This window comes from Mus caroli, chromosome 3 (assembly GCF_900094665.2).
Source record: "Mus caroli chromosome 3, CAROLI_EIJ_v1.1, whole genome shotgun sequence".
NCBI classification, from domain to species: domain Eukaryota; kingdom Metazoa; phylum Chordata; class Mammalia; order Rodentia; family Muridae; genus Mus; species Mus caroli.
This window is the reverse complement of record NC_034572.1, coordinates 53,327,638-53,349,940: the sequence shown is the minus strand read 5'-3', so window position 1 is coordinate 53,349,940 and position 22,303 is coordinate 53,327,638. Positions and strand designations below refer to the sequence as shown.

Below are 22,303 nucleotides of genomic sequence, written 5' to 3'. Positions count from 1 at the left end.
ATGACTCCCTTATTGCCAAAAGGTGGGATGGATGGTTTTTTTTTTTTTAATTTTTTTTGGGGGGGATGGATGTTTTTGCTTGTTGATGTGCTATGGCTTTTATCATATAGATTGGTTGGTTGTTATTGGTTGTGGTCAGAAAGGGAACAAAATAAAATCCGGGGTCTCTCTCCTCTATGTAATAATGGGGAAAAGAAGAACACTGGGTATAATAATAACATAAATAAATAAACACATACACATATACATACATACATACACACATACATACATATATAAATAGAAATTTAAGGTTATTTTGCTTGACTATTATTTAGTTATAGAAATTTAAGGTTGATTTATTTGACTATTATTTGATATGTTGTACATAATCAGCTTATTTAAAACATATCAAATTTTAGTTTTATGGTTCTCATAATTATTTCTATTGTGTGTAGATTGTTAATGTTAGAGAAAAAGACATTTAAAAAGAAAAACTGGAAGAAGAATATGAAGTGGAAATTTCTTGGTTTTTTTTGTTTTGTTTTGTTTTGTTTTTTTGCTTTTTGTTTTTTGGTTTTTTTACCAACTCAGTTGTATCATTTGATGTTTTTCTGGAAGCTGTCTCATGAGAGGGCATGTGATTTTTGCTAAAACCAGAAATTTCAGAGGAAAATTGCATGATGTTTGGAAAGAATATAAATAAAACCCCACAAACCGTAAAAGGGGAATCTTGAATTGCTATGCCATGCAACACTTTTCTGGTCTTCACTGGTCTTCACTTCATAGAGAGAAACTTAACAAAGAATTTCTGGTGGTATTCTGGCTGCTTCTGCTGACTGGATTGTGCTACTAATGAGTAGTACTTGGTGTTAGCTATTGAAGTCGATTACTGGTATCCTGACAACTAAGGGTGGAATAGCCCCAAGGAACTTACTTCTATACAGATTCACAAGACCCTTTTCCTATTACTCTTCTTTTGCCCCTACCTCTGGTCATTGGGCTAGAAAGGAGGTTGAAGTTTTGAAGAACGCTAAATAAAGTAGGTTTTGAAAAATTTAAGGCTATAGGCATATTCAAACCTTACTTGAGCTGTTTGAATGTGGTTACAATTATTTTTTCCAATTGTCTGATTATTTTTCCAGGTCCTACCCATCAGGTCCCTTAGTGTGAAATTAGTAATTTTTGGAAGATATATGGTACCTTGAATCTTCTTGTTTTAGTGCTGAAACTGCATGTCTAAAGTGATCTGGTTGAGTAAAAGTGTTGCTCAGGAGTTAGAGGTCTGTAGACTTGAGGCCTGTCAACCTCAGAGTTAAGGGAGCTGAGAAATGTGGATGGGGGTCATAAGGTCTGGGGACCTCCTTACCTGTAAAATATACTTTTACAGTTCTTAATATGTTATGCAATGATGTCTTATTTAAAACTTTCCTTAACTGTTTTGCTATTTAAGAGCATTACTGAGGCATCATTACATACATTATACTGGTGTGAAAAGTAAATGTGGATATAAGCTCACACAACCAGTATGGAAGAAAGCCAGAAGTATAACAGATTAGTACAATGTCTTAAACTTTAGTCAAATAATGCAGAACATTTTCACTGAGTCAGTGGAAATAGAAACTAGATAGTTCAGAAAGTAACACTTCGTTACTTTCTAGATCTACTTCCAAGGTTCTGAAAAAGGAAAGTTGCATGCAAAACCTTATTCTTTAGGAAGTATGAAAATAGAACAGCCTAAATTCATTTGCTGTGAGCACATGGATTTTGAACAAAGAAGATGACATTCTCTTCAGTGTTAGTGAATGGGTAAAAATGTTATCTAAATTAAAGTAACTTAAAGTAAACTCTACATAGTATGATACTCCAAAAACTGTAAAGTATGCTATACATGTGTTTTCTTTCTAAATAGTTCTTAAAGTATATATCAACAGCAAAGGGATCATAGGACCAAATTTAATTTTAACAATGAAGTATAAAATGGAATTGAGTTTCTCAAATGTAAAGCCATTGATGTTGACATACCATGTACGTCAGTATCATTCTTACAGTTGTTATTTTGTTGAGGTTTGGTCTGTTGCTATGTATTGTAATACTAAATTCTGTATCCTAAAGTCTAGTTGCCACAAGACTAGTGAATTCTCATATAGCCCAGCTTTTATTGTGCAAATCTTGTTCTTTAATTTAAAACTATTTGTTGAATAAAGGTGGCTACATCTTTTAACTGGGCAAAAGAGAGGTAGGCAGAGCTTCATTTCCCTGGCTTGTGGTCTGAGGCAAAGACCACAGGGAGGAGAGAAGAAGGAAGAAGATGCCATGGGATAGGTGGATTAGGTGAGCATAGCCAATGAGGGATGGCCAGTTGGAGTAGGAGCAGCCCAGATAGAACATGGCAAGATATATCTCAGGATTATTGACAGGGAAGTTAACAAAATAACATATAGGGTTGATATCTGCCCAGTTCTAATGATTTAAAACTAATATAAATATAAAGGTTTTGTGCCTTTTATTTGAAAACTACATGATCTAAGTTTGGTAGAAACCCTCAGTGACTGTTTATTCCAACAGTATCTAGATTTAGAACATATCTTATTACTTCATTCCTTTAAGCCTAAATTTTCTTATGTGTAACATAATAATGAGTAGTAAAAGTGCACTATATAATTGTTATGGAATTTGTGCCTCTTGACAGTTGGTTAAATACAAGTTTCATAAGCATGCGGACATGAATTTGGATTGTCAGTAACCAGATAAAACTCTGGCTTGGAGGTATGTGTCCATAGGTAAATACAGGATGAGGAATGAAAAAAAAAAAAAAACATTTGCTAATGATAAAAATAACAAAACATGGAAGCTATCAGCTTGTTAGAAACAACAACGGTTTTGAACAGTATATGAAACCTCAAAGCCATGTTTACTAGTTTATTTCTTATTTTGTTGCTTATATACCTTAATAAATCATTTTGCAGGTTTTGTTACAGATTTTTGATAAGCCAACTCAAGTACTGATTTTGCATCCTCTCTGAAAGTTTTAAACCAGGAAAGGCAAACGCTCCATGGAATCCATCTTCCACATGGTGATGAGTCACATGAACTCCAACATTCTGAAGCCGCTTGACATACATGAGTCCATCATCTCTTAGGACATCATACTGGCAAGTGATGATATAGGTCTTAGGTAAATGATGCAATATATTGTCATTGGCCAACAGAGGGCATGCCTTCACATCTATGAACCCTGGATACTTTTGAGCCAGTTCAGAACTACCAGGAGTGGGATTTTTGTAAACAGGACTTTTCTTGTATCTCTCAGGGAGCAAGGAACTCCAATTCACAAACTGTAACAAGTGGCTAGATTCCATGGGTACATGTTGGTTGAGATTCATGGCTTTTTCCAGGCCTCGGTCTGTAGTAAAGTATTCGCTCCAGAACCTGACCATTAATGACCTGGTTAAAACTGGAAAATGGGAACCTTCTTGATATGATGGTACATTTGTATCAAGAGCCTGAAGGGCAGGATATATTAAGGCTTGGACCTTGAGTTTGATCTTGACATCTGGATCCTGTATAAGCTGAAAAGGATTTAAAATTGCATTTGAATGACTACTTTAATAGTAGGTATACTTTCAGCTAAAAAAGCAATATGAAGAAATAAGCTAAATTCAGATAATCAGATCCAACAGAAATGTCTCATAATTTTTCCCAGTTCTTTATATTGTCTATACGTACTAATAAGCATTAATTTCAGTCAAATACCAAGGAAGAAAAGAAGCAGAGCTTTAACTCTTAATGAGCATTGTTTTACTTTAACACTGAGAGTTTATCTTTTCAACATATAAAGTGTAGGGTGGTTTATGCGTGGCCCATTCAGGAGAATGAATAAGGGGAGGTTCTGCACTTTAACCTCAGAGCTGTAACCCTGAGAAGGTTCCAATACTTACGTCAGACAAAAGTGCTCCTTTTAGTAGTAAATGTGTTATGGAAGACAAGACACTGAATTCTAGAGTTAACTGTGTGGGACTTCTTTGTCTTGAAAATGTTGTAGATCTAGAAATTTTCTCCATCTATTTAGTCAATGATGGTCTACAGCATATTGTATGATATTTTATACAGATATTCAATAATTATGAATCAGATTGGTTTAAAACTTATAGAAGTGTGAATATCTAAAAGAATCACTAACTGATAGTGCAACAAGAAAAATAAATGTGTATTTAAAGATGTTAGAAATTGTAGCATGTATTCTCTGAAAATGAAAATGTTATCAAAGAAGACATTCCCTGATAACTTTGGCAGGGAGAATGTTTCCTAAAGGAGGAACATGAAGTAAAAAATATGTATTTATTTATACAAACAAACATCATGCCAAACAGCTGTCAACACTCATGGAGGCCTTGTCCTGATGCCTTTGCTCCAGGTATGGGAAACCATGTCACACTGTTCCTTCCATGACCATACAGGACTCAGTACTCACTGACCTTTAGAATGTCTGAGGAAATATGTTTATATATAGGGCATTTTAAAATATCAAACAGACCCTAGAAGCCTACCTGTTGGGTCACAGCTGCGGCTAAGTTTCCACCAGCACTGTCTCCAGACACACCGACTCTCCTAGGATCTACACCATATTTTTCAAGGATGTCCTTTTGTAAGAACCATCGTAAACTACGATACACATCTTCAAACTGTCTTGGAAAATGGTGTTTTGGGGCTAAGCCATAGCTGTGTGAGGAATAACAGTTTCAAATTAATGCAATTTACTTAAAGATATGTTGTGTTTCTCTAAGCTAATAGTCCAAGTTATCATTAATAAACAAAATATTATTGCTAGCTTTATACCCCCAGAGTCTCCATCATAAAGTCTTCTCTGATTTGATTTTTATACTAGTAAAACCTTGAGTAAAAAAGTGAATTAGCCTTGTTGAATCAAAAGAAAAAGAGTGAAAAAAAAGTGGGTAAAACTTTCCTTAATAATGTCTCCCAGTACATTCTTTTTACAATTATTATACTAAAAATTAATCAATGAAAAATATCAATAACAAAAACTACCTATGTTATCATTGCATTTTATTAGTTACTTCATTGTTATATCAATTTCCATCAAATTGATTTCTTATCAGCTATTGTCCTAGTATGCTAATGTTTGAGACTATGTCTTTGTCTGTTTTCACGTGTAGCTTGAGGACAAATTATTTTCAGGGATGACTGTGCCGTGATAAATGGTGAAATAACCTTTTAAATATAGTTTATCATGGCATTCTCAGAAAGACCATAGTGTACAAAAATTATATGATTGTTAGTTCACTTGTGGATAAACTATACTTAATTAATAAGATGTGACATAAAAAGTCTCCAGGCAAAACTTTAAATCTTATTTTCCTGTGATTCTCTGACTCTAAGAACTCACTCTGCTGAAGTAAATTGGGCTAGAATTCCCATGCAGATCCTTTGTGCACATTATATACCACTGTTACTGTGTTCTGATGATTTCTGCCCTTTCTCTTTGGATTCTTGGTTGATTTGAGTGTTTCATGTTGCTTTTTTGTTCTCTTATCTCTGACGCTATTCTGGTCAACTTAAATTCTTTTCTTTGCACACTCTCTTAATTTCATCTGAAGCATTCCAATAATAAATAAATAAATAAATAAATAAATAACCAAGATATTGGTTTCTTGCTACAGAAAACACATGGAAAAGCACTGAAGAAGCAAACTGTGGTCTTACTCGGTTGACACAACAATAGCATCAAGTTTATGGGCTGTCCATCGCGATAGAGTGTCATAGGTGAATTCAGCTGAAATCAAGAAAACGGAGTGAAAGTCTGGCAAGAAAATGGATGGAGAGCAAATCAGCAAAACCACATCAGTGTCTGCTGCTCCTCACAGACAGTCTACAAATGAGTGTAGGTACTTACTCTGTCCACTTCACAGTGCTTACTCTAAAGCTCTGTCATTCTGATCAAGCTTCATGCCTTTCCCTCTCATTTAGCAGATTTTGAGAATATTGTTGGAAGTACAAGTAACTATACCAAACTTTAAGGAGTGTACTGTCTACTAGAGACAGTGGTTATCACAAAGCATAGATACATAATAATACTTGCTCTAATGGAGTTGTATAGAGAGCACTGCCTTGAAATAGTGTTAGACTTCAATAAAACTGACAGAAAAAGAAAGAGCAAACCTAAGTCCTTATTCACACATCCATCTATAACTAGACAGAGAGGGGGGAAAATGAGATTTTGTTGTCTCCCCCTACCCCCTTAGCAATGCAATGGGTTAGGAATGGACTATGTACTTGCACCTGGGTTTAGGAAAGTGTTCCAAGTATAGATAACCTAGGTGAAAAATAAACCAAAGCCTGCAAAGTTACCTTGAAGTTCTCAAGGTCGAAAGAACTCTTCCTTAAGTCTCACATTCCAGAACACCTCATATCTTTTTTTTTATTTTTAATATTTTTATTACATATTTTCCTCAGTTACATATCTTACCATCTTAAAATCAGCTTACGAAGCTGTCATAGGCTTCTCGAGTTATTTAAAATACATACATTATAAAATAGATTAGATATAACGATTATATGTTATTTATATTTATACACTTATATTCAATAAAGTCAAATTATAATACAAAACTGTAATAGTAATATATTATATTGTACAATCCATATGTAACAAGTGAAATATGTAATGTCAAATAAGTATATCATATTCAGCTCTATGCTTTTACATCTAACATCTTTGTCTCATTTCCTTCATCTTAGGGCTTTATAAAAGACCACACTCACCATCTCTATTGGCTGCTATTTCACCCACTGTTCAGTTCACCCTGCTTTTGCTCTCAATACAGCATTCCAACAATTATACAATAATAAAGTTCCATGTTTAAGAAGCCATTTCTCTTCTTAAGTGAGATTTTTCTATAGCTTTGAGTAACAATTAATTCACCTTTCACAAAAGAGTACATTAAACAATTGAAGAATTATCTAACTTACATATGACTTTATAGGTCTTTATATGCTCAGTCAATATCACATTTTATGGGATAAACAAGAGTGCTCAGCCACTGTGACATACCAGCACTCCCCAAACACCAGCCACCACCATGAATATAAACCAAGCCCCGCCTGAGTGTCATTGACTTTCTTTTGGGTATGTATATGCGAACTGGAACACTGTCGAAAGCTGTCTCCATCACAGTGACATTCTCATCAGACGTGGGTGGGACTTCTTGAAATCTCATAAGTAACTGTAACGTTTCCATGAAATGACTGATTCCCAAAAATTCACCAAATGAAGCCTGAGTTGACAGGAAAAACAAAAACATAACAATAATTACAAGTGTGTGTGTGTGTGTGTGTGTGTGTGTGTGTGTGTGAATGCAGCCTGCTGAATCTCTCTAGTTTTGCTCATATGAATATATATTTACAGCTGACTGATTGAGATTGGATAACCTGTCAGGGTCTTTTCCCTAGAGAAGATTGATTCTCCCATTTTTGCCAGTAATCTATCACCTGTATCTCTTCATCTATGGATGGATAGGGTCTTATGACATTTCTGCCATCCACATTGGGAAAATCAGCTGGAGTTGCTAGTACCCTTATCTTGCTTAGGTCACCAATTTCTGAGATTTCTTGGGTACTTTCCCTGATCTGAGATGACATAGTGTCATACACACACACACACACACACACACACACATGTATGACACTATGTCATCTCAGATATCTGGCTCTTAAACTTTTTCTGTCTCTTGTGTATCATGTTCCCTGAACTTTAGGTGTAGGGGCTGTAGATGTATCACTTGGTGCTGAGAATCCATAGTCAGTTTCTTTCTTTCTTTCTTCTTTTTTTTTTTTTTGTAATTTTACTAATTTTGTAATTTTGTGGATCTTGGTTATATTCTCTGCATGTGTGTCTGTGGTAGGAGGATGAATATTTAGAAGGCAATGAGAAATTATACTGGTTTAGTAAAATAGTGGGGGTAAGTTTTCCTCAAGATCAGTGACTTCACCAGTCATAGTTCATTGACTGTGTTTATGATACCAGATTGAATTTTCATCCTATTAAGCAGGCCTCAAATCCAAACAGAGTTGGCTACCCCCCAAGATTGCTACTGTTGCACCCTGGGGAACATCTTGCAATGCTGGCCATTATCTTAGTTTCTAGGTGTCACAGCTGGGTGGGACTATTTATTGATCCACTCCCTCAATAGCTTGCACAGCTCCTATGAGAGCTAGTTGTCAAGGAGGAAGCTTTCAGGTTCCAGCTTGATTCCTTCAATTCTTGTGTTGGAAGTGTGTTGTGTGTGCAGCAATGAGGTCTTGCTTGCAACACCTTGACAGCCACAGTGGCAATGGCAGTCTTTTGCAACTGGAGTTTTGTTAGATATAGCTGCTGTGGTTCATGGTGGGAGAATTTCTACTCTCAGGGAAAACTTTTTGAGTTAACATAAAACAATGTTTCCCTGTGATATTTTTCAGACAGTCATAGAGATCTCTATCTCTCCTCTTCTCTCTCTGTATTGTCTTCTAATCCTAGTTTCCAGTTAATCCCTAGGTCCTGATTTACTATTCCTACTGTGTCCTCCTAGCCTCTCTATTTCTTTTCTTCCCCCATGTCCTCTTCTAATTTCTCTGGTTTCTATAGTGGCTCTCGGGTATATACTGACATCTAAATATTGAGAACTATATATAATCACATATAGAGAACATGTGGCAATTGTCTTCTTGGATGTGGGCTACCTCACTCAGTAGATTTTCTTCTGTAATGTATTCTTCCCTGATACATTACATCTCAACTGCAGCTTCTAGCTCTATGATTTCAGCTTTCTTCAGAGATGAATAATATACCATAGTGTATATGTACCACATTTTCTTTATTCATTCATTAGTTGAGGGACATTTTGGTTGTTTCTACTCTCTAGCTATTGTGCCTAGAGCAACAATGAACATAGCTGAACAACTATTTGTAGAGTAGGATGTTGAGTTCTTTAGGCATATGCCATGAGTGGGATAGATGGATCTTAGGGCTGATCTAATTTTTGGTTTTTGAGAATTTGTAAGGTTGATCTTCATAATGCTTGCACTAGTTTGCAATCCCAGCAATTGTAAAGGAGATGACCAGATGGTGAGAGGCAAGTGCAAAACCATAAGCCACAGAAGCCAACATACTTTGGCACCATCAGAACACAGTTCTCCCAACACATCAAACCCTGGATACCTCAACACACCTGAAAACCAGGATGCTGACCTAAAACTCCTATTTCATGAAGATAATAGAGTCCTTTAAGGAGGATATAAATAACTCACTGAAAGAAATACAGGAAAATACAGGTAAACAGGTAGAAGCTCTTAAAAAGGTAACAAATCCCTTAAAGAGATTCATTTTAAAAATTTAAAATAATTTTAACTTTGTCATTTTTCTTGACTCTTTCATTTTGACTTATTTTATATTCTAGATATTAACCTTCTATCAAATATATAGTTGGCAACGGTTCTCTCCCTCTGAGAAATTCCTCTTCACCAAACTGATAGTTTTCTTTGCTGTTCAGAAGTTTTTAAATTATTTTAGGTCTCATTTTTCAATGGGTGACCTTAATTCCTGGGTAAAAGGTACCCTATTTAGAAAAATTTCCCACACCTATATTGTGTAGGGTACTGACTATATTTTCTTCTAGCATTTCAGGTTTCAGTGTTGACCTCCTTTTTTTTGTTTGTTTTAATCTATTTGGAGTTGATTTTCATGCAGTATGATAGATAAAGATTTGACTTTATTCTTCTACATGTGCACATGCAATTACCCTGCTAAAACATGTTGAAGATACTGTCTTTTCTCTATTGTGTATTTTGGCATCTTTGTCAAATATCAAAAGCATTTTAAATGTGAATATATATTTGGGTCTTCTCTTTCACTAATCTACAAATCTTTATTTCTGTTGATGTCATTACCATGTAACACATTTCATGTTCTTTTATAATTTTGTCATCAAAACATGTCACTAATTCTTTTATATTTTTCACTTATAGAATTTTATGTTTGATAGAATGTTTTACTTTTAGTAATCATATTGCATTTTTTCATTTAAAAATTTTCATACAATATATTTTAGTTATGTTTCCCTACCTCCCTGCACAGCCAACTTTGTGTCACTCTATCTCTGTCTCCGTCTCTCAAAAATCCGCTAAAATGAAAACTAAAGCAAATAAACAAAAAACCTATCATAATAGAAAAAGACCAAAACAAAACAATCATATTTTTAGCAAAGGCACACGAATAAGGCAATATTAAATTGTCCCCTACATGGTGCAATCTAAACATGTTTATAATGGTCTCTGATATGTATGTGGAAATTTTAACTTTTATTTATGGTATAATGAAACATATTCATAGCTGACTGAATATCCCACAAAGATGCCAAAGCCATGTACTAGAAGGAACTAGCAAATTGTGCTGCCACAGTGGGATGTCCACTTGTAGAATAACGAAAGTACACAGTTACCTCTTACTCTGCACAAAATAAGATGTAAATTGATGAAAAACTTCAATAGTAAACCCCAAACTATGAAACTTCTAGAAAATATTTTAGGTTGCACTCTAAATTTATAGGCACAGGAAAGGACTCTATAAATATAACTTCATGTTTTTCATAAATTAAGAGCAACAACAGACAAATGGCACCTCCCAGAACTGAAGTTTCTATACAGCAATGGAAACATCGAATGAAGTACAACCTACACAAAATGCCCAGAGTTACAATAATGGCTCCAATTAGGAATTATATGGTCTTGTTTCCTGTGTTGTTGGATTGTTTGTTTTGTTTTGTTTTTAACCAATCAGCCTTACTAATTGTCCCACATGGATTTCCATGCATGAATCTAAATCTACTGCATAGACTTTTATAATTAAACAATGCTTCTATTCCATTCTTTTTTTACTGAAGTTGAACCTTCTAAAAACCTTCACCTGGCAGTACTGTAAAACACCCATTCTCTTTCTATCCTCTATTCTTCTTTCTTCTCCTTTCCTTCTGTCTGGTTGCTGACTATAACTGGAATCAGATCTAGAGAAGGATCATGCTAAGAAACATCTTTCATAGATCCTACTTTGTCATTTTTAAGTTATTCAACATTCATAAGGCTGGTAAAATTCAGAACTTACCAAATCTGTTCCTATTTTTACAAAGGCAGTTTTCCATACTACATTCCAAGGCTCTTCAATAGCATCTGGAAGCGGTATATAAACATAATAAGCTACAAGCACCACAGAGATGAGAAGAAAAATGGTTCTCCCCATGTTTCCTTCTGCTCTTTCTACTTTTGGCAGTTAGGAAATGCAACTCATTTCAAATCATTGGATGTTGAATTTTAACCAGTCCCCAAGTGTTACCTAACTTATTCAGTCCAAATTCCACTACGCAATCTCTTAAAGCACAGGCACTCCAAATCTACAAAGAATTTCAAAGCAGAGCTTTAATCTCGAAAGTACTTCCTATCTAGTAGCAACAGTCTGTTCCTGAACAGTTTTCAAGAAAAATATATCACAACAAAGGCGTTATTATTCAGACTCTCTTACCTGTAAGTAATTATTGCAACAAATGAGAAAGACATATGTAAAGTAGAAACTAAAAGAAGATCAACAACACTTTTAAAGCTATGTGAAATTTTAAAAAGATTTCAATTTTCCTTAATTGCCTCTGTGCCCTACTTCCCTTCCTGTTGGGAAACTCCAGGAGTTTTTAATGACTGTTCAATGGCTCGGCTTATGAAGTAACTTTTTTCTGTTTATATGATTTCCTTTGAGAACATAGAATAATTATATCATGTTCCTTTCTGTTCACAGCTCAGCTGATTCCATTCTGTACATTCTCAACTTGAAAAACCCATTCCTCTTCATTTTATATTTGGCTACATTGATAATTAGACAATTCTCACCTTTTAGTCCAATATTCTAATTTAAAACATTTCTTTGGTTATTAAGTTTATAATTGTCACCAGAAAATCTGCACAAAAGTCACTTATCTGTTCTAATCCCCACTTATTTAGATAGTGAATGACTCACGTTGAATGACTCAAGTATTAAATTCTGTTTCAGTGAGCTTCAAGCATATTCCATGCCAAGTTCAACCTGACTTTCACAATAAGTAGATTGCATCAAATAATCTTCATATGGAAGGATGGCTATTACCAGACTACTTTTTAAAGAGTAAACTACATATTTCTAAAGCTAATATTTTATATTCGATCCCCTGTTTCACAAAGGCTATATCCTATAGCACTATGAAAGAAAATGAGAGTCAAAACCTTGGTCTACCTTTGTCTAATTGTTACACATGACTACCTGTGTTATGCATGGAGGGAGTAGTTTTATTCACATGTTATGAGACTGTGTTAGGTGGACAGATGGTCTGGTGGCAGAGATCAGTGAAGGCAAAGTGAAGAAAAAAGAAGCCATGAAATTGAAAGAACAGAGAAGGGTCTGGAGGAAAAAAAAAGTGAGAAAACTTGTAGCTATATTATAACTGCCCCCCCTCAATTAAAAGGAATTATGCAGGAACTTCATCCAATTGTTTGTATGAGAGGGTTGTTAGAATTGATTTGGTGATTTGTGAAAACTAGTTATCGTTATTTTTTCAAACCACTTTTTTTGTTTGTTTTCATGGATATCTGCCCATTTGGGTTTTGATCATTGACTCAGACTTTAGTTTTTCTTTTATTCTTTTAATTCAACTTGACTTTGTTATTTCAGTTAAAATGTTGGCAATGTTCAGGAAAGACTAGGTTATAGTAAAGTTGTAGCAATGATTTTGTCTATTGGAAATGTGTTCTGGACCCCTGGATCTATCTCCAGTCTACCATTCTGGGCTGACCCTATTATTGAAAACACCAGAATTTTAGCTTTAGAACATAAAGAGCTCAAAACCAAATTGATCAGGAAGTTTTCTTCCTTCCTCTGGCTTCCTTTTCTGTCATGCTGAGCTCTCTAGGAGAGAAATGATATCAGCGGTTTAAAGCAGCATTGGAATGAATCAGTGCCAATCTCCCAAAAGAGATGTGTTTACTGGTATAATATTCGCTTAAGTTTTGTGGGTGAGTAACCCATCTCTGGTCAGATTCAAGGCCTTCTCCATAGGAGTGGATTTCATATACAGTACTGTTAAACATATAGTCAAAAGCTTAGGATGTCAGAGGCATTAGGATAGAATGTATTTCTTTCCTCAGTAGTCATGCTGTCAAATTTGTCCTACAATTAGGTTGTCAACTGTCCTAATGCTGCAACCCTTTAATATAGTCCTTATTTGTGGTGACCCCAACAATAAAATTATTTTCATTGCTACTTCATAACTGTAATTTTTAGTGTGATGAATTGTACTATAAATATCCGTGTTTTCCTGTGGTCTTAGGTGACCCTAGTTTAAGGGTCACTTGACCTCCAAAGGGTAGCTGCTACCCACAAGTTGAGAACTACTGCCCTACTTACTGCTCCACATGTATGTGACTATACCGTCTTTTCTCTTTTCTTTTTTCTTTTCTTTTCTTTTCTTTTCTTTTCTTTTCTTTTCTTTTCTTTTCTTTTCTGTCTTTCTTTCTTCTTTTTTTACATTATAAATCAGTCAATGGAGAAATCCATAACTGGTTAGAGTAATGAGAATAAGAGACTTGGTTTGAAGCCTTAAATAGGACATGTCTATTGCTCGCACCACATGGAGACACTGAAAACATCAGAAATAAAAAGCAAGAAACAATTTAATAGAAAGAGAGTGGGGAGGGGAGCTATGAAATGTGAAATGGTAGACTCATGGCATGGCTATGTCACACATGGTCTCACAGCAGTCATGGTTAGAAAATGTCAAGCCAGGCAAAGTCCAAAGATAAGTGACATAGACTATTGCCAGGCTTCTCCCTCACTGAGGAACTATCTAATAGATAGTTGCTGGAATGTGGAGAATCATACTTTATTGAAGATGTGGCCTATAGTATAGTTAAGTTTCCTATGCTGAACTGGTGGAATCCATACCCATCTACTTCTTGGCAACTCTAACTGGACTAAGTGGAATATCACATATACAGGGGGGGGGGCAAGGGGGAGGGAGAGGAGAAGGAGAGAAAGAGGGAGGAGGAGGAGGGAGATGGAGAGATAAAGAAACATATACACAAAACACACACAAACACAGTAACACACACAGAGAGACAAACACATACACACACACACACACACACACAAAAGAAAACAAATATAAAAGGTAAAATGATATGAACTTGAGAGGGGAGAGTTGGCAGGTTTTTTGGAGTCAGATGTGAAAGTGGGGGCTTCATATGATCATCATTAAGGATAAATATGTATGAAATTTCCTAAAAGAAAACCAGGATTATTATGGGAATCATCTCATCTCACATTAATATGAATTTCAAAGAATTCCACTGTCATCTGCAAGCTTGCAAAACAGGAAAATTCTTGCTGAAGTCCATTCTATATTCAAAGGCTTTTATATTTTCATTTCCAATCTCCATTTGAAGGCCTGAGAAATGGATAAATTATGCTAAAGAGTGCCCCAAAGCAGATGTTCTGGAAACCTGGGTCTTTTATATCTAAGTCAGAAGAAATTGGATGTGCTATCTCAAAAAGAATACCTTCAGCAGCCAACACAAGATCCAACCCTTGGATGCTTCTAGAATTCTGTAGTGTCTGAGTCACCCATGTGGTACTAGTTTTGAAAGCATGAAAGGATCATGAAGAGCAGCTGAGGCTTGGCACACTGTGAGAGACCAGGGATGGCCATTGGTGAAGGCGCAGCATCAGTGGCAGTTGAAGCCCCAGGACTGAAGGGATCATATGAAGAAGTTGAGGCTTGGCATTGTGAAGAGAGACTATGAGAGGGTATTAGTGAGAGCACAGCCTAATTGCAGCAGAAGACCCCAGAATTTTGGAGATGTCAGTAACTTGGACTTACCATCAAGAGCAGGAGTAGTATTTGAATAGAGCCCACTGGGGCCTAGAAGGCAAGCTGTGTGTGCTGCAGAGGCAGAGGTAAAGAAGTGACTCAAGATCGTTGGATGAGCCTAGAAGACTCATCCCAGACTGAATCACAGACAATTGGACACTGAGTTGCATATACCATTGGGGTTTGGCTTTACTAAGTTCAGATTGTTACTGTTCCTTGTTTCTTCCATCTTGAAGAAGGTTTTTAATTTAATTTTGACGTTTACAGTAGCCCACAGATGAAAGAGTTTGGATTTTAAAGGAGATTTTGAATGTTAGAGAGATTGGAAATTTCAAAGAGACAGAAATTTTAATGTGTTTGAGTTTGGAAAGACTGTGGGACTTTTAAAGTTATGTTTTTAATGTGAGATACTGAGAATGAATAAGAAAGGAAAGGTGTGGGTTAATAATTAGTTTACATGTCAAACTGATAAAACTCAGTTGTACTAGCTAGTGTTTTGTCAATGTGACACACAAACTAGTTATCTGAAAGGAGGGAACCTAAATTGAAAAAAAAATAATGCCTTTGTGACATCCAGGTATAAGTCTTTTTGTAAATTGTGATCAATAGAGGAGGGGCCAGCCCAATGTGGGTGATGCAATGCCTGGGCTGGTGGTCCTGGGTTCATTAAAAAGCAAATTGAGCAAGCAAGGAGCAATATGGAGATATAAGCCAAATCAATCCTTTTCTCTCCAATCTGCTTTCTGGTTTTGGTCATGGTGTTTCCTTGCAGCAACAGAAACCCTAAGACAGCATTAAAATAAATAAATACATACTAGATTGTCAATGCATGTGAACATCATGAAGTGTACTGAATGAGTCCTATATGCTAAAGACTATTTTGGCATTGATAGTGCTTAGTGATTTAAACAACAAAATATTATTTGTACAACCAAATACTTTATATATCCATCTTGTCTGTAAGAAATTGACTGCTCACAGTTTTAAAGCAATGACTTATAATTGCATCTCATTCCTAAGATGCTCTTTTATTCCAAGTTGTAATTCTTGTGGCAATTTTTAGCTTTTAAAGTTCCTATAGTAAGAAATCTATACATCAACACCTATACAACTTTCAATTTTTAAACTAAAAATCTTTATCAGATGATTGTCTCTTTGAAAATACTATTATATACACTAAGGAACATTTTTACAATATGAATAAATGAGTACTGGAACCTCACCCTAAAATGTGCATTACACAGACACACATGAAACTCCCACTTTAACTTCTGGTTAAATAAAAATTGGCAAACCCCCAAAGGAAGTGATCTTTTTGTAAATTCAGAAGAAACACTCTTGCAGGGGACCACTCATAAAAAATACAGAGAACCACTTACCAACTAATCACTATGCAAATAAAAAGTTTCTATGATGAACCTATATGAAATATTTCTGTAGAGATTTCCAAATATATTAACAATTATGTTACTCCTACATCAGAAATATAAATTTATTTATTTTATTATCTTCTTTTATTGTAAAGAAAGTAATCATTTCAATCACTAAGGAGGGCTCTGACACTGCTGTATAAATGTAATAGACAATAGGTATTTAATTAAATCATATACCTATTGGTTTCCTAGATAAAGGGCAAGTGATAAGTCTCTCCTTTAACTTCTCTTCCTTCTGCAAATTGGAAGAGCAGTTGGTTTTTTGGAAAAGATTCCCAAATGATCTTTTGTCTAAACTTCTTTCCTAATTATATGATGTTACATGTTTCTTTATTCTCAGGAATGAAGGAGGAAGTATTGTTTTTTAAGGAAACAGAAGACATGGAAAGATAACCAGAACAAGATGTTTTGAAATTTCCCCTAGAAGAAAACCAAAAGAAGGGAAATGAAATAGTTACCAAAAATACAATTCAAGATAAAAACCAAACAAAGCAAAACAAAAACCTTGTTTGTTTTCTAACGCAAAAGAGCAAGAAAGCCTACAAATGTGAGTGTGTGGGAAAGTGGAGTGAATTTGGGAGGACTGGGGAAGGGGTCTACATAATGAGAAAATAGTGTATGAAAAAATATATTTTCAATATATGAAGAAAACACTTATAAAATTACACATCAAAAGAAAAAAAATACCTAGGCTTTTGAAACTGAATGTTGAAAATCTAAAGCACATACTTGGGAATAAAATATTGAACAAAGTAATATATAATAGTATATTCCTGTAAAATTATCAGACTCAAAATATCTGTTATACTATCAAATTTTACAAGGAAGGAATTGTCTGCAAATACTGTGTATTAATTTTTAAATAAAAGATAATTTCATATTTATCAATGATGTATATTATAAAATATCAAGAAAAACTATGTATAAGTCCGTGTGTGTGAATCAATAAATAAATGCCTATGCTCTGTGTTAAGAGAATTTACATATAAGGATAGTAATCAATATTTCTCTAATTCATGAAGCAATGGCTCCTCTGGGGACCACCATAATTATAATAAATATAACTAAAGGGAAATACACTAACATATTTTACAGATACGGAATTTTTTAAAAACTAATTATTTGTAGAAATAATCTCTTGTGCATTCACTTGTCAATTAAAAAGCTAGTTGGCCAATGAGCTGAGGCCGGATTAGAAAGTGGAAACATCTGACAGAGAGAGAGAGAGAGAGAGAGAGAGAGAGAGAGAGAGAGAGAGAGAGAGAGAGAGAGAGATTGAGTTACATAGACACACAGCAAGATGGTCTCATGAAACTGGGACCAGGTAACCAGTCATATGGTGGGATCTAGAATAGAATAAACAGGATAATTAAGTTGCGGTAAATCTCCAACTCAAATATGCCCCAGCAATAAAAACACAACTCAGTTAATATGAATACATGCTGTGCGCCTAAATTGGGCAGATCTACTGCTACCCTACCATCTTCCACATCTATGAGACCTCTTAGAACTTACAGTTTCTCCAGGCCATGTGCTTCTGCTCTCTTTTTTCTTCTTCCTCCTCCTCTGCATCCTCTCTCTCTTCCATTTTCTCCTTCTTCCCTCTCCCCACCTTCCACCCCACCTTTCCCTTTTATCTGCCCAATCATCAGCTCTCCTTTATTTTACAAATTAAGGTGGGAGGTAGGTTTACAAAAAAAAAAAAAAAATCACCTGAGTGCTGACTCATTCCTTATTCAAAACCCCTCATTCCTTATTCAAAACCCCTCACAGGAGAATGGAATTAACATCAAATACAATTAGCTCCAGGGCTATCCACAAAAAATAAGTTATGAGACAGTTGGGGAACAGGTCCAAGCTTATGGCCTAAACATATATTCATAAATATGACTAAGTCTCACAGTCGTTATTTCAGGAACACTGAGGCCAGGTAGAAAAGCCCTCAGTTAGGATAATTAGTTCAAGAACACATAGTAACTTATAATTGATTCAAATCAATTTTGAATTATATTGGTCTTTTCACAACCAAAATACTTCCAAAATTAAACTGCATTGAGGAAAACTGTAATTATAAATTATTATCCAGCCAACTAACATACATGTCTTTTATCCTCAGCCCTAGATCTAAGTGAAGTGGCGATGTCATATATGATAAGGCTCCGTGAATTCCATCCTCAACATGGTCATGGAAAACTTGTACTCCAACCTTTTGAAGTCTTGAAACATACATGATCCCATCGTCTCTCAGGACATCATGTTGACAGGTAAGAATGTATGTTTGTGGCAAGTGCTGTAAGTGGTCATCACTGGCTAACAAGGGCAATGCTCTGTGGTCCATCAGCGCCGGCAGGGAGAAAGCCGATCTTCCAAGCACAGGCTCAGTGTATACATGGTCCTTTCTAAACTTGTCAGGGAGAAGAGTACTCCAGTTGACAAACCTGAACAGATGTCTGGACTCTGGAGGCATGTGCTGGTTTTTTCTCATTGCCTGTGGAAGTGCCTCATCCTTGGTGAAAAACAAACTCACAAGTTTTATGGCTATGTCCCTTGTCAGAACTATGCCATGTTCGTTTTCTCGATGAGATGGCAAGTGAGTGTCAATCACCTGCAAGCCAGGATAAAGCAGGGCTTGCAGCTTGAGTTTATGCTTTACTTCAGGATCAATCTGCACCTGAAAAATATGATGTCCAGTGAGGCAAAGGCTCCAACATTCCAACAGACAAAACCATGAAACAGAGATGGTAAAAAACCTACAGAGTGCTTTCGTAAAGCATGGTTATGCCCACAATGCCTGTAATAACCTTAGTCACCATTAAATGCCCTAGCACTGAAATATTATTTTTAAATATTGGTTAAGTATATTAGAAGATATGATAGAAAAGATACAGTGACAGAAGGTAAAAGAAGGGGAGAGATACAAATATATTTTATCAAAAGTAAATGATGGAAATAACATAGTCTGAAAGGTGACAGAGGATTTTACATAGATAAATGTGTAGAAATTATTCTTGATAACTGGCCAAGGTGCAGATAATAATGCTCAACCCTATATAGAACATCTGTAAAATCTGCATCCTCCCAAGCTCAGACAGAAATATTCTAAGAGCCAGAGGTGGTAGGTGACTCTAAGGAAACTGCTTGTCTTGACACTGCAGAATAGTTGCACATACAAGATCTGTGCAAGACCAAACCAGAATAAGTCCCTGCTTGGAGAAGAGAAGTGATCAAGAAGATTCACACCAGCTGAGGACCTGTTGACATTGGATAGCTACTGGGATAAAGAGAGTCTGTTTCCTCTAAGAGTGTAGCCTCTGATAATTGAACATGCTCCAGTAGAAAAGCCTACATCTAAGACTATGTGTGTAGGGCAACTTAGACACAATGTTCTTTTTTTGTTTTTTTGAAGAGGACTTAAACTCAGGCGATTAGGAAAGATTGGGTGTGTCTGGGAGGAGTTGAGGAAGTAGGTGAATTTGATCAAAACACATGGCATAAAAATCTTTTCAGACAACTTACTTTTTCCTATTTTATTGAAAACAAATTCTCTTGTACAACACATCTCAAACATAATTTCCCTTCCCTCCACTCCTCCCAGTCCTTCCCACTACCTCCCATCTTCCCCAGATTCACTCACCTTCAATTTCCCTTCAGAAAAGATCAGGCCTCCAAGAGAGAACAACCAAAAGGGACAAAAGTAGATTCACTAAGACAAGGCAAAATTCCTTACAATGAGGCTGGACCAGGCAGCCCTATTGCCCTATAACAGTACTGAGATCAGGCAAAAGAGTCAGAGACACATCAGCTCCCACTGTTGGGAGCACCACAAAAACATCAATTTAACAGTCATAGCACACACACAAAGAACTTGCTACAGACACTTGCAGGCCCCTCTACAGTACAAAGCTAATTTTTTAAGATGAAATGAAGCACACTAGTATCTAATATGATGAGTAATGGAGAGACTCCTCTGCAGGACATAGATAAGAGAAAAGGAAGCTTCAAGGAGTTCTGCAAGCTTCCATTCTGATAAAGGATGCAATATGAATTGTATAAGGAGCTACATAGATATAACAGAACAGAAGCAGCTGTGCTATGAGCTAACTTGTCAGGAAGATATTAAGGAAGGAGATAAAAGATTTAAGGAGCTGTAATCACAGGAAATACCACCACCCAAGTTTTTTGCTTATGCTTACAAGGAGAATCAGATTTCTGAGTTCAGGTTTGGCCTGGGATGGAGCAAGGTTAGGCCCAGGTATGGTATAAATGGTAATTTCAGGCAGACTCCTACCCAGCTAGATTATCTTCTGTGTTTAACAGGGGCTGGCAGATGTCTGAATTCTTTTGCAGTGTTAGAAAACAAAGTCCCTGCTGTCTCCTAAGAATCAGGGGCCTTGGTTCATGGGACTCTAATTCATAGAATAATTAAAAGGGAACATAGGATAAAGAATGAGGTGGTATGTAAATGAAAGAATGGAGTTTTTCATCTGCAAGGGATGAGTTTTCTAGAGAAAGTTTAGAATAGCAAGAGAGAACTGCTTGAAGATCTATCTTCTTTATGCAGAACATCGAGCATTCTGGAAAGCTATCTTGAACAGAACACAAGCCACCAGCTTGGACTAGACTTCAAGTCATTTGTTTCACTACTCTCAAACATTCCTTCCTCACAACCCCTCTTCAAGCTGAGGCTGGCCCTCGGCAATTCTATAATGTCAGTAGGGCCCTGATATCAAAGGTATATAAGGTCAGAAGAAGAACAAAGAACTCATAGTCCAGTTTCCAAGATAAACACAAACTTAAACATCCCCAAAAACTAAATCAAAGTCAACAATGCTTGAAAAGATATTATAATAGGATCAGCTTTACGTTATTCCAACAGTGCAGAAATGGTTCAACATATTCAATTTTATAAATAAATTTCTATATACAAATACAATGAAGGATTAAAGAAATCACAATTGTTATAAAAGACTCAGAACATTCTCTTACAAATTCACCATTCCTTTATGATGAAGAAACAAAAGTTTAAAAACAATAGGTAAGACAGAGTGTATTTGGAAATACAAAGACTATAAGAAAACAGTATCCAACAATAAACCATGTGGGAAAACACTGAAAACATTTTTTTTCTAAAATTCTGGGCCAGAGGTATCTGATCTCTCCATACTTCTTCAAATAATAGTGGAAGCCTAATCTGATGAAATAAAAAGAATGACAAGGTAAAAAGTGGAATGGAAAAATTGACTTCTTCATGCTTATGGATGATATAGTTAAATGTATAGGATTAGTATTTAAAAATCTATGTATGCTCCACCAGAAGGCTCTTAAATCTCATAAATATTTTCATCAAAACAAGATGAAATAAAGTTAACCATAGCTATCACAACTTTGGTGCAAGCTTCACTAATCTGTCAGTCCTTTATCCCTCATATCTATACAACTAGAACTATATGGACCAAAACATTCTACTTCCAGTACACATTATGTCTTTGATCCTTTGCACCATGGTAGCAGTAGCCTCTGTGTTCCTCCATGGTTTAGCTGGGAAAAATTTCCCTCAGACATTCCTTAAAATTAAATTTGTTTAGAACACTTACTCTCTTTGTTGTAACCATCACACATGGAGTAGAAGCAGTTAACTGTCTTTAGAGGTCATGATCTGTAGAGTTCATGTGATTTTAAGACATTAAAATTTATTTGCAAATGTTATTTCTGCATTTTTGTGTATGTAAAATTTTCTGATTAGAAAAGTTGAATAAAATTGTAGCTAACTGTTTTATTCAATCTTTTTTTTTTGATTTTTAATATTTTTATTACATATTTTCCTCAATTACATTTCCAATGCTATCCCAAAAGTCTCCCATAGCGCCCCCCACTTCCCTACCCACCCATTCCCATTCTTTTGGCCCTGGCATTCCCCTATATTGGGGCATATAAAGTTTGCAAGCCCAATGGGCC

The 22,303-nt window shown here is 35.7% G+C and overlaps 2 protein-coding genes and 1 long non-coding RNA gene across 4 annotated transcripts in view; 1 reads left to right on the top strand and 2 right to left on the bottom strand.

The window, feature by feature from the left end:
• Window positions 1–2,874: 2,874 nt before the first annotated feature.
• Window positions 2,875–11,314, bottom strand: Aadac (arylacetamide deacetylase). Of its 2 annotated transcripts, none has more exons than XM_029475372.1 (5): window positions 11,135–11,314; window positions 7,052–7,274; window positions 5,704–5,800; window positions 4,530–4,701; window positions 2,875–3,551 (listed from the first exon to the last, which is right to left on the bottom strand). In XM_029475372.1, the coding sequence occupies exons 1-5, from the start codon at window positions 11,267–11,269 to the stop codon at window positions 2,955–2,957; spliced, it is 1,224 nt and encodes a 407-aa protein (XP_029331232.1). In that variant the 5' UTR covers window positions 11,270–11,314; the 3' UTR covers window positions 2,875–2,954. The 2 variants fall into 2 exon arrangements, with proteins under 2 accessions (XP_029331232.1, XP_021013481.1); XM_021157822.2 differs by having other exon boundaries at window positions 5,704–5,773.
• A 142-nt stretch (window positions 11,315–11,456) lies between these two features.
• LOC115030624 overlaps window positions 11,457–22,303 on the top strand; it is a 14,269-nt gene continuing 3,422 nt past the window's right edge. Inside the window, exons 1-3 of the long non-coding RNA XR_003836216.1 lie at window positions 11,457–11,550; window positions 16,689–16,895; window positions 18,465–18,612. This is a non-coding gene — a long non-coding RNA (uncharacterized LOC115030624). The remainder of the gene's footprint in view (window positions 11,551–16,688; window positions 16,896–18,464; window positions 18,613–22,303) is intronic.
• The window catches only part of LOC110291668 (arylacetamide deacetylase-like 2), an 18,695-nt gene continuing 14,659 nt past the window's right edge, over window positions 18,268–22,303 (bottom strand). The window contains exon 5 of the mRNA XM_021158910.1: window positions 18,268–19,019. Coding sequence (XP_021014569.1) covers window positions 18,417–19,019 — 603 coding nt within the window. The 3' untranslated portion in view covers window positions 18,268–18,416. The remainder of the gene's footprint in view (window positions 19,020–22,303) is intronic.